The sequence below is a fragment of the Pagrus pagrus genome (assembly GCF_965226575.1).
Source record: "Pagrus pagrus genome assembly, chromosome: 1".
Classification (NCBI taxonomy): Eukaryota; Metazoa; Chordata; class Actinopteri; order Spariformes; family Sparidae; genus Pagrus; species Pagrus pagrus.
This window is the reverse complement of record NC_140185.1, coordinates 21,357,004-21,369,601: the sequence shown is the minus strand read 5'-3', so window position 1 is coordinate 21,369,601 and position 12,598 is coordinate 21,357,004. Positions and strand designations below refer to the sequence as shown.

At 40.1% G+C, this 12,598-nt stretch overlaps 1 protein-coding gene across 2 annotated transcripts in view; it reads left to right on the top strand.

The window, feature by feature from the left end:
* apba2b (amyloid beta (A4) precursor protein-binding, family A, member 2b) overlaps window positions 1-12,598 on the top strand; it is a 70,465-nt gene that overhangs the window by 46,027 nt on the left and 11,840 nt on the right. The window contains exons 7-10 of one of the 2 annotated variants that reach the window (XM_084353288.1): window positions 1,179-1,218; window positions 1,757-1,902; window positions 8,093-8,128; window positions 10,351-10,437. In XM_084353288.1, the coding sequence (XP_084209414.1) occupies window positions 1,179-1,218; window positions 1,757-1,902; window positions 8,093-8,128; window positions 10,351-10,437 (309 nt within the window). The remainder of the gene's footprint in view (window positions 1-1,178; window positions 1,219-1,756; window positions 1,903-8,092; window positions 8,129-10,350; window positions 10,438-12,598) is intronic. The other variant, XM_084353289.1, reaches the window with a different exon arrangement.

Below are 12,598 nucleotides of genomic sequence, written 5' to 3'. Positions count from 1 at the left end.
TCATGTCCTCTGCTTGCGGCGTGATAGCGTTGTGGTAATTGAGCGGTGTGTCTGCTTGTGGTTTTATGAGAGCCATTTTTCACGGAGATGTCTGCAGTGGAGGCTTCCTGTGCAGCCTTCAACCACACCTCCCTGTCGGTGGGCTGAGTACACTTTCTGATTGTGTAGTGAGCAGGTTCGATGATCCAATAGAGTCAGGTCGATGAGTGTTTGAATCTCATGAATCACCTCGCTATTCACGGCTCTCTCTCTCTGTGCAGCCATCTCTTGTCTATATCTTCCTGCTTCCTCCTCACTCCTCCACCTCCCACAGCAACGTGAATGAAGTGGATGAGTAAGACTTGATGCTCTCTCCGCACCCACTTTTGTATTGCCCTTGAGCAAGGTGTAAATACTGTAACATTAGAAGTATTCAGGTTTAAATGGATGTAATTGTGTGAATGGGGTGCGAATAAGTGGAATCTATTTACACCTTTTCTCTGCAAAAGCATCAATGGGAATTTATCTCCATAGACTGAAAGAGTCATTTATAATTATTCGTTTTCCATCTCTGGTGTCAGGTATAGCCTCTTTTTACCTACTGAAAGAAGACATATTGAAACTTTTTCAATAGCTTTCACAGCATTTTGTGTCAAACGTTAACATAATACTGTTCACACAGGATTGTCATAGCAGTTTGTGAAAAGCAACAACTAGCCAAAATAGCAGAGGGGCATCATGCCTCGCAGGACGGTCAGCTTGCTTGTTTGTGGAAAGTCAGACACCAATCTCAATCAGTTTCGCAATCACTGACGTAAACATCAGGCAAATTTAACATTCTCAGACTGTGTCAATAAAAGACAGAAGGGTTTTTGATTTAGCGTTTGATGTTCATTTACCTTGGAGATTCTCTCTTCATCTTTGTTTTCCGATTCTTAACAGGCTTCCCTACGCGTCATGTCAAAACTGTGGGCAGGTGCTCTTTAAAATGAAATGTAAAGGACCTGCTGCTCGATTCGATGAACTGATACATGCACAGCACAACAAGAAAAGCAGAAGAGTGTAACAGCTGACAACATTTACAAACGGAGTGAAACATAAAGATTTCTCTGTTTTATTTGAGACTGAAGAGACAAATTTAATTGACTGTAAATCTATTCACAATCACTTATCTGTCATATCCTGTTTTTGTCTTCCAGCCAACGAAGAAGGTTGCATCGTTTCCCAGCTTTGTCGATGGTAAGTTAATCTGTCTTCACACCTGTTTGGTGATGAAATCAAAACATTGTAATTGCATGGAGCCATTCCAGGTATTATTTTGCCTCCAATCTGTCACATCACAGGCTCTGATATAACTCTTCCAGTGCTCTTTCCTGCCTCTGGGCAGATGCTCGGCCCAATAATGTGTGAGGGGCTTTGCTGCATCTCTGCTCCTTCAGATCATGACAGCACATTGTGTCCCCGAGTGGGTGTCTGAGAGTCCACATCTACATTTCACAGACACAGATTAATCTGAGCCTCAGCCTCCCACCAGCACTGAACCTCCATCAGCTCACAGCCAGTGGCCATCTCACTGCTTTATCCCACCCAGCCTGTTATCTCCATCTCTCCATCTCCAGAGCAACAGTGTTTGGCTCCATTTCTCCACACAGCAAACTGACTGCAGTGATTACTATACCCTCCCCACAGCACACTCGACCCTTTGAGTCTTACTGCACTCTGTCCTTCCCCTCGTCTCCCCGTTAATCACCCTCCTCTCTGCTTCTCCCTGGCCCAGTCCCAGGACCCTGCGAACCAGAAGACCTGATTGATGGAATTATCTTTGCTGCTAACTACCTGGGCTCCACTCAGCTGCTGTCTGAGAGGAACCCCTCCAAGAACATTCGCATGATGCAGGCCCAGGAGGCTGTCAGCAGGGTCAAGGTACTCAAAAACACACCCACACACACCCAGCCACACTGACTCACACATAAAAACAAACACACATTGTGTTTTTGGCCTAAAGATATCCATATCCATTCTTCTACTCACTCAGCAGGCTGTGTGTTTGCAGTTCTGCTGTTTTTCATCTGGAGGAGTTGAACAAAAAAGTCACTCACCTCAAGGAACTAGGAACATTTGGATCGACCCTGCGTTTCCACTTCACGGTCTAAATTGTAACGTTCCGGGGACATTATTTTACTTCCCAAAAGTCCTGCAAGGGTTATTACTTTCCAAACGTACAGTACTGAGCTTGCAGAACATTTCTGATTGATCAGCACTTGCATCATTTTATTTCAGCAACTTTTTATTTTTTAAATCTGCAGCAACAAGCCAGTTTTCTTTTGTTCACTGTGCTTCGACACATCAACAAAATACAATAACGCGCAAATGATGATGCCTGTCCATCGCTTTATATAGCATCATCATTGCATAGTCATGTGCAAAAATGGCAGGTTTAAATAGCCATGGCTTCCCCATGTGTAGGACGAATTTTCTGAATCTTCACGGGTCAAAAAAAGTTCCTTGGACTAAAAGATCAGAATACTTTGGGTGGAAACACGGCTATAGTCAGTTTCTACTGCAGGGACTTTTCCAGGGATCCAACAGCCTTTAAAGATACTGGCACTTTACCTGCACCTGCTGTAGTCCTTATGATGATTCAGAACAATTGGGGTGGACTGGACAACGTCACTGATTAGTCAAACAGATACTGCAGCTGCTTCAAGTTGTGCACGTCAACAAAGTAAAGAAGTGCAAGGCACCCCTAGTATTAATATAAGGATGTCGGATGGATATCTCCTGCTGCTTTGGTAACATTATAAACAAAGTTATGTTGTTGTTTTTCCCACTAGTTCAAAAAAAGTGAGAGCAGCAAGCGATGTAATTGAGAGAGCTAGTGGATGAATGAGAGAGAGAGAGCTCCGATGAGAGAACAAAGAGAGTGAACAAGAAAATCAAAACTTACTTTGTTGTTTCATGGAGGTTGAAAAGAAATAACCTTAAAACAGACAGAGGATTGTCACCTTTGGAGAGTTTCCTTTTTATCAGTTTATTACACCAAACTCAAACATCAAAGCACAGCAGGATGACTCTGTGTTGTTGTTTCTTTGTGTCTGGAAATAGCATTTCTAACAACACCGTAGCCTCTAATTCTTTTTCTTCTGATGAGGTGGAAATGACTTCTGAGTGTTTTTCTTCTGGTCCCATAATTCTTGGAACTGTCCTAATCGAGTCTGAAGAATATTAAGAAAACTATTCAAATAATTGATTAAAAAACAATTGCTTTGTTTTGGTTTTTAATTTGCAGTTACACGATGTTGACGCTGCAAGTTGGGAAGTCAACTACATACTATAACATGGTATTTATCATCAATAAAGATGGACTGATATTTCTAATACTTTCTTACTGTAAGAATTAATGGTTTGCACAAGTTGTAGCAGCCTTGATGTTCATTCAGTCACAGCACTCACACAGAAAACTCAACCCGGGTAGTTCCTGAGTCATCGAAAAGCATTACCACCAGAGTCATGACTGAACCAGAAAATACATTTGAATTGTGGTTTTGAGCTACAAGAAATGTCCTTTGCGTCTTGGAAAAATCCTTGTCATGGAAAGCAGCTATTTGAGAGTCTACCCCCCTCTAAGTTATTCCAGCCTCTCAGAAGTGTTGTTGAGATGTGTTTGATCACATCCCTGGAGACAGCATCCGATCAGTGCTGCTGGTATGGCTGCAGTTCTCTCTCTTCTCCCCGGAGGAGCCGGCATAATGTTACAGTCGACTTGTTGTTATTTAGGCTGCTTTGGTAACACTCTGTCAAAATACACAGAGGCCCAGCAGGAAATATGTCCAGCGCCTTTACAGGGATAATACTGCATGTTTGATCACATTTGTCATACAGTATCTGAATTCATTCCTCACATTAGTGGACATATATGAATGGGAAGATAGATGCATTTCCCCACACTCAAGCAAACAAATGGAACCCTGCCATTTCAGCATATTGTTTAAATGTTTTATCATTTGTACTTAATAGTTCATGAGGTATTTTTTTGTTTTATATCTAATCTATTTTGCCCTTAATGAAATGTACATGGACAGAGTGCAAATGGTGCCTCGAGCCAAATATTATATACATATATTAGGCATGAGTGGTCTTTTAGGGCAGCTAAAGAACTTGGCCAGATTGGGCCACAGGGTATGTGTTTGCCACAGCTGGCTGGATAATGGGACTGTTGGCTTGTGAACCTTATATTTCCCTTGTTGACACTCTCCCTGCTGCTCACTAATGTTGTTGTGATGATGATATTCCAGTGCAGTTTCAGAGAAATACTGTGGATGGTACCAGAGCAGCGTCGAGGAGCTGGCCTCATATTCTTTTTCATTAGCTTGATTGCTCCGTTCATCACTGCTGCTCTGCCCAAGTGCAAGTGTCCAGCTTCACAGAAATCGAAACTCAAAGTTTCTCTCTTCAGGAGGAGACTTTAAGCTTGTTTACATTTCTTAGTCATGGACTCATGATCAAAGCGCATTGTTTCGTGACTTGATGACATCATGCAGCGCTGATGTTTCGGTGCAGAGTTGCTACCCAGGCACCAGTCTCTTTTATCTCCCTCTCATGCGATCACAAGCTTGGCTGTATTTCTAAATATTAAATGACCTCCCGTCTAGTGATCTAGTTTTAGAAAGTTGCGTGCTGTAATGTCACCGGTGACATGGATACACGTGAGTGCATATGTCCAATGAGATACGTCAAGAATTAAAGAGCAGACAGAGAAACTTAAAGGTGCACTATGTAGTTTTGTGGAAGAAACTTTAATCAGAAGAGAAAGATTTTTTTTTATGCCTAAACAAACTAAATAAACAAACTCTCTTTGTCTTCATGACTGAATAAACAAACTGACCATGAAGGACTACACGATTTCATACTGTTTTACTTTGTTTATATTTGGTGGACCCTGCCACCTTTTTAGCTTCAAACAGTGTTCTGGGGACCTTATTTTCATCTGAGAACAGCTTGTTTATTCAGCTATGGAAAAAATACACATTTCTGAGTTCATATTGTTACCACATTAATTGTGTAAATATTAAAATTCTGAGTTTGAATTTCTCCTCCAAAACTACATAGTGCCCCTTTAATGTACTGTTGGTCTCTAGTTTGAAATATTAGGTCAGGTTTCATGGTGCATGACATCAGCAAGGCATTAAAAATTAAACACCAGCCGGTTTCAATTCACTCTAGTGTGTGTGTGTGTCTGAAGTTGTGTTTTAGCCTCTAAAATTGGTCACATTTTGTAGGTTCCTTTGTTTGGTAACAGGAAGTACATTAAACGATGAGTTCACCCAAAAATGAAAATTAAGTAATTATCTACTCACCCTCATGCCGATGTAAAGTCGGGTGCAGTTTTGTAGTCTACAAAAAATCTCTATCCTCATCTACTTCAGTTGTTTAGGAGAATGCTGCAAAGCTCTGAAAATGTTTCCGTGCATCAGTGTGAGTAGATAATGAATTCATTTTCATGTATGGGTGAACTTATCTTTGAACCTATAGTTTGGTCCTTTAATTAAGGCACAGACTCGGATGATAAAAGCCTCATCCTCATACTTAAACAGCCCTACCACTGAGCTCCATCCTATGATTTTACATGCTTCAGTAAAGTCTAATCTGTTCCACTTACATTTAGGATTGTTAATGGTTAATGATCCTTTTGCCGGCTCCAAAATGAGTCTTAATGTATATCAAATTGTTGCTGAAGAGGCCTCGAAATGGCTGCTGCCTGCAAGTAATTATGTATCATGTATGTAATTATGCAACAAAGTGTAAATTTTAAATTTGTTGGAGCATGATAGTTTAATCGTGCAGGTTACCAGGACAAGACAATACCAGGATTTTGATACAGATGCCAAAGCAAAACAAACATGTCTTTCTACAGCATCACATTTTCACAAACTTAACAAACATGAAATGTTGTCAGGCGCATTCCCAGAACGAAATATCATTCATTTAAATCAGTAAATATCTGATTCAAGAAAAGGCAAACACAACTACAAATTGGACTCTCTATTCGATGCCAACATTTGGCACTTGACGGGTTTGGATGCACGGTCCTGCAGAAATGTATCAGTCCATGCCTAATGAGTATTTAATTTTGATATTGAGCCATAAATGCCAACATGTAACCATGAACGTGGCATGAAAGACCACAACAACCAGAAGTAGTAAGAAGTATTTACAGTATGATTAGTTTCTGGTGACTTTAACAAGTAAAATGACATTTTGTAATTATATTCAACCCTAAATCCCTAATTACTTCACTTCAGGGGTCACAACCCAATCAAACAACATTCTGAAACAAAGAGGAAAGTGACGGAGGATCTGAAAGTCTTTTGGCCTGTTGGCTTGTTTCAGTCTAAAAGCCCTCTGCACCACAATGAGGCTGTCGACTGGCATCATTTCACATTTATCCAATCTGTGTTTGTTTCTTCTCACACTCACTCACTCCCTGTCATGCAGTTGCCTTCCCTGCAAAAAGTCTTGTCAGGATGAATCCATGGCAACAGTTAGCTATCACCATTTAGTGCCTGTCCCCTGCTTGTAAAAGGTCCATTGACCAGGAAGTCGTCCATTATCTCCTTGATTTGTCCCCCGTGGAGGATTGAGTTGCTTTACAGCAAATGTCATTTTTAATCTTTGACATTGAGACGGACACAAACGTTGACTGCACTCAAACCCTACCACACATGCAGTAATGTGCAGCCCTGCTCGTGCTTTTTGCTCCACTTCAACCTGAACAAGCACACATGTCGTACATACAAGCACTTAGACTCTGTAGTGCTGGATAGAGCAAAAAGAAAGTGTGCCAGGTAGATCGTAGCAAGGCTGTAGAGGTTATTTATGCAGATCTTCTTTCCATGATGTTCACTCTGTTTGATGTAATATTTATGCAGCTTCACCCCCCCCCACACACACACACAACCAAGCGCGTGCACACACACACACTCACTCACTCACTCACTCACTCACTCTTTCCTGCTGTCTGTCCCCTCCCTGCACAGCTCCTCTTTAGCAAAGTAGTAGATGTTGCTGAAAGCCTCAGATGTTTGTCTTGCGTGAGAACTGATGATGGAGGAGGGAACTGTCATAAAACGAAAACCCCAAAAAAGACTCTTCCCTTTGGGCTGTTTTTTTTTTTTTTTTCCAACTAATACTGTCTTGGCTCGGGCAAACATCCAGCCTCACACTCAGAAAAAGTAATGAGGGTCTAAATCATTTCTCTGGTCGATGGCAGATGGAGATGGCTTGAACTTTATACAGAAGGGTTGATTTTGTAAAGATTGCAAAGTACCCTGAAGGATTATCAGTGCAAGTTCAGCAACTGTAGGGCCCACACCAAGACCAGAATTACTGATGAACTAATCAAACACATTAGCTTTGTAAAACTGCCTCCATGTTGATCTAAGCTGTTTATTTCCAAATATAGTGACTTGACTTTTTTTTATCCAGCCCAGAGCACAAACCCCAAGCGTACAGTTTAAATCCTTGCTCAGGGCTTTATCCCCTCCCCTGCCTTTGTGAGCGTTGATTGTTTTCCAGCCAGTCTTTCTCTGGTAATAGCGTTTAGACTGTGACATGAACATGGAGGGTAGTAAACAGTTATAGACTTTGTTGTCTTTGTTCGCTGCAGTGCTGATAAAGAGAAATAAACCCTCCTTATAGAGCTTTATATCGATGTTAAGACTGCAGGAACAGTGTCAATTCATGTCTGCACGCTTTGATTTGCTGTGTTTAAAAGAGAAAAAGCAATTATTACCCTCTGTAATTGCTGTTTTGATTTGTATCTGATAACCAACATGGCTGTGCGAACGCTATCTCCACAAACATATTTACAGTCACACACATACTTTCTCTCTCTCTCTCTCTCTCACTCTCACTCTCTCTCTCTCTCTCCTCTCTCTGTCCCTCTCTCTGTCTCATTGAGCAGCGATAGCACACTTGCCGTTTGGTTTGAGGCTTTACTGTCTTACCTTCTTTTATTTACCTTCTTTATTTCCTCCTCCTCTCCCTCCTGTTTTTTGTGCTCCCGTATCCGCTGACCTTGTCCCGTTCCAACGCCTGCCCGCCCGCCTGCCAGAGGGTACAGAAGGCTGCCAAAATCAAGAAAAAGGCGGTGTGTAATAAACAGAGCAAAAGGAAGACCCTTTGGCCACTTTTCCCTACACTCTCACCTTTTCTTTTATCATTTCATTTGTGCCTGTCTGGTTCCGTCTGTCCTTCTCTCATCTGTGTCACGTTTGTCGTGTGCATTAATTTAGTCGAACAAATCTTTGTCAGGTTTTCCAGAAATAAGACAAACATGTTTTTTTTTGTGAACGGCTATGCATTTTGGTAGTGAGAGTCTTTCCTAAGTCAACTGAAATGTCTCAATATCAGTAAAACTGTAATGACAGATTTTAACCGGACGCATCATCAAATGCTTTTCTTAAAGGACCTTTATTCTGACCGAAGATGAGGTGTGCTGTAAGGCACCAGAGCCACTAAAGCCAAATTCAATAACAGCACATTTATATGGTTATGTGCAACCACTGTGAGCACAAGGTAAATGTCAGCAGAACACTGTGGGAGAAGCTCCAGGATTTATTACTTCAAGGGTTTCTCAACAATACAGTGCCTTTTATACATTTTTAATGTGTATTAGCCTGTGCTAAAACACTTTCATGAGATCAAAAATGTCTGTTTAAGAGTATGATGGCACATTGTGATTAACCTCTTACCCATGCTCTGGATTCCTGCTATTTTATTCCCTGACCGAGTGCAGGAATAATTTTCAAGTGATTCAAGTAACATGAGTGTTATTAATTTAAAGTCAAATTTAAATTTGTTCTTTCAAACCAAAGTAATTGAATCTTTGGAGGATTTTAAGCCGGTACAAATGTCCAACAGCCAGTTTCCTTACATTATGAATTTACCAAGATACCAGAAATCAAAATGCTTTGTCTAGTTTAGCTTTTGCTGACAAAAACGCACAACATACTGAATATGACAATGTTTTACCTCGGGGCAAAATCTTCATTTTAGCTGGGAGAACAGCAGAAAATAGCACTTGCCAAAGCAAAACTCATCAGCTGCAATGCTAATTTGTGTTTGCAAATTCAGTACTTTCCCATATTTTGTACTTCTACTTGTACTTTTGTAGTTAAATTATGTATTTTGGAGATTGTAATTCAGTACATGGCTAATTTTTGTGTGTGATTAACTCAGTTTCCATCAGCTAAAGCAGAAAATAATTCTGGCAGTAATAACATCTCAGGTCATATCACGCTTCTTTACATGACGGTGAAAAACAACCTCAGCTCTGACTGCATTAAGCATCTTTTAGACTCAATGTTTTGAATAACTACGGCATGCTTAAAAGACAAAAATGTATAATTCAACATTGTTTAAAGTAATTGTTTTTTGTGGGATGCCCTACATTTCTGGTCTCATTGAGTTGTTAGGTCTTATATTCCTTTTCTTTTCTTTTCTTTTTCCCATTACTTGACATGATTAGCTATAATCAACCTTTTCAGTGGTAACATCAGGTCAAGAATAATACTAATAATTTAATCTTATAAGCAGAAGTCCATCATAGAAGAGGCTGATTGTCATTTCTCCTGTAACAATCGCCTCTGTAGACCATTAAATCCACAAGACAAGTTGAATTCTGTTCACAAAGAAAGACTGCGCACATTTTCTCCAGGCAAAAGCGTTATGGAAACTGATCTCTGGTTAGTTTTTTTGCATCCTAAGACACTTGCTCGGGATAAAAATTGTTACAAGCCACAGTCTCAAATAAATGATTCACCATTTATGACATTAAATATTTACAATCACAGCTTTTAGCACTATTGCCTTATTTGTGAAATGCATGTGGTACTTTTAATGAAGCAAAATCAAATTTTTAATTTTATTAGCTCGCACTGCACAGTGATTAGGAGGGAGATGTGAGCAGACTTGTTCCAGTGCTGAAGCTGCATTGCTCTCACTCTCAAATACAGCCAGCTGGTCAGGGTTTAGTGTTGAACTGTTTCCGTGCCAGCTCGCCATCCTCCTGCCAAGACAGTTGATGTAAAGTAACGTCACTGCCAACGCTTTCTTTTTCTGCCTTATCCACCTCACCTTTAGACTCAACAACCTGTCCATCTAACAAGCATTTCCTCAGCTGGACCCTGAACTATACATGCATGCATTTTGGATATCTAAACTAATACGTTCCTACATTTAACACAGACACCATTCAAAGTTGTGAATTACTGTAAACCATGTACAGCCAAGTTTGGTACAAAGATCTTAAAAGTCAAAGGAGACGATCTGACCACCTCTTCTGTTATTTTCTTTTTTATCTTGATGCAGAGTGCAGACGGAGATGCTCAAACCCTCACCGAGGTCGATCTTTTCATCTCAACCCAGAGGATCAAAGTCCTCAACGCAGACTCACAGGTGAGAACCAGAAAGCACACGTACATCATGTTTCTGTTTTTTACCAAATGGTGTTTTTCTCACCGGCGAGAATGAAAGCTGTTTACCCCTCCAGTGCCTCGGCCACCCACTGAGGTATTACACATCAGGGGGGTGCTGTTGTGTCATAGCTGACATAACTGCAGCTTAACTGTGGCCACACACTGCTTGTTATGAAATGCCATCACTGATTGTAGTTTATTTATTTGTTTATTTAATCTCCTGATGTCAATGTCAGATTTCTGTTGGACTTGGGGTGAGATTAAACTCTGCCAAGCCTAAAAATGCTGCAGGAACATCTGTGCGTGGAGGGTGACTTAGAGAGCAATGTTTCTTCATAGTTGTACGTTCAGAATCGGCTTTATTGGCCAAGTATGTGTACACGTGCAAGGACTCCAGTTTCACATTATTCTCAGTGTTCTTACACAAAAACAGACAGACAGCTAGAAATGAGATCAACAAAAAAAAAAAAAAAAAATGAGATAATGACTAGTAAAGACTAGAGAATGGTGAACGGGAGAGGAATGTACTGCACAGAACATCTGAAAAGAAAGTAGGTGTGTAAACAGTATGTCTGTATATAATTCAGCTGTTTTGTGTGTTGTCACAGTACAAGTACTGCGATGAAGCAATTCGAGTATTCCAAAGAAATAAAGAATAAAGACAGGATAAATATGCATACATGAGGTGGACAGATAATGTAAATGAGTGTTTATGTATACATATCTATACATTACATTATATTCAGCTTGCAGGATTTATATTGAGAGTGACAGTGCATGGAAATGTGCATTTTAAAACTGTATAAATATAATTCATCTATAAGTGGGGGTTTTGGTGCCAGAGGGTTGATATTGTGTGACTGACTTGATATAGACATCCAAATAACTAAAATGGAAATCCACATGTACGCGGGTGTTTCTTAAAATGAAGCCTTTCGTACACACGTACGCTGCGATGTAGGTCACTGTAAACAGACCTTTTGGGAAACTCCCTTCTGGGGAAAGATATTCAGAAACTTCATTTTTAGTGACTACATCTGGATGAAAAGAAACTGACGCTGACAAATGTTGTGATATTATGAGTATCTGAGTTTCTACGTTGACAGAATGGGTGTTATATTGTTTATATTGGGAAGGACACAGACAGACGATGATATAATGCAATGATGGAAAAGAGAGACAAAAACGGCTGCTTTCAATGTGTTGCTGACAAAACCGCATTATTAAGGAAGAATCTGTGAAGAGCAGAAAGTCACATTTCTCGACCTCATTCATAGAATTTTCTGTAGCTAAGCAACCAACTAGAGTATACAGTCTTCTTCCTGTTTACAACAGCACTGTGTAGGTGAATGGTCATGGGGTTTGTATTTTCAGGTGTGCTGGTGTGGTTGGAGATTGTTTTTGAGATGGTGCTAAAATGCTTGTCTGGATGGAGATCCTTTTTTTTAAGCCTCTCTTTGTTTGAGGACTAGGCCTCCGCCAAAGAAAGCCCAACACTTCCTTTTTATTCAATCAAGCCTAATCAAATATCAATTAAATAAATAATCAACTTCATTAAATCCACTAGACCTGGATCTGAGTTTAGATCTACATCAAATTGTACTCACTCATAGATATCAGCCACCGACATACACCTTTTTCATCAAGATCTATGCATTAGTCCATGAGTAATAAATGAAAATCTCATAATGTGAAAAAAAGTGAGAAAAGAAAAACCTGGATCCGTCCCTTTATTCAGATCCACACCAAAAGTTAATGGGCTGTATTCTGGACCGAGACCCATCCTCCATCCAAGTTTTGTTGGAATCCATTCTGTAGTTTTTGTGTAATCCTGCAGACAAACCAACTATCGAAAAACATAACCTCCTCAGTAAAGGTAATGAGCACATCTGTACTTAATTAGCCATGCATTTAATAAATCAGAGGTAGAATATGGATGTTTTTTTCAATTATTTTACAGACACACACAGTCCAAAAGTCAAAATTCAGATTGAAGTTTGACTTTCTGAAGGTCTTTATGAATGAAAAATCACATTTATCCACCAGATTTTCTCATCTTGAAGTTTCTTTCTTTAACAAAGCTTCTCTTCACTCTTGCAGGAGCTTGTCAAAGTTTTCTTGCCTTTTAGCGTCATGAAACG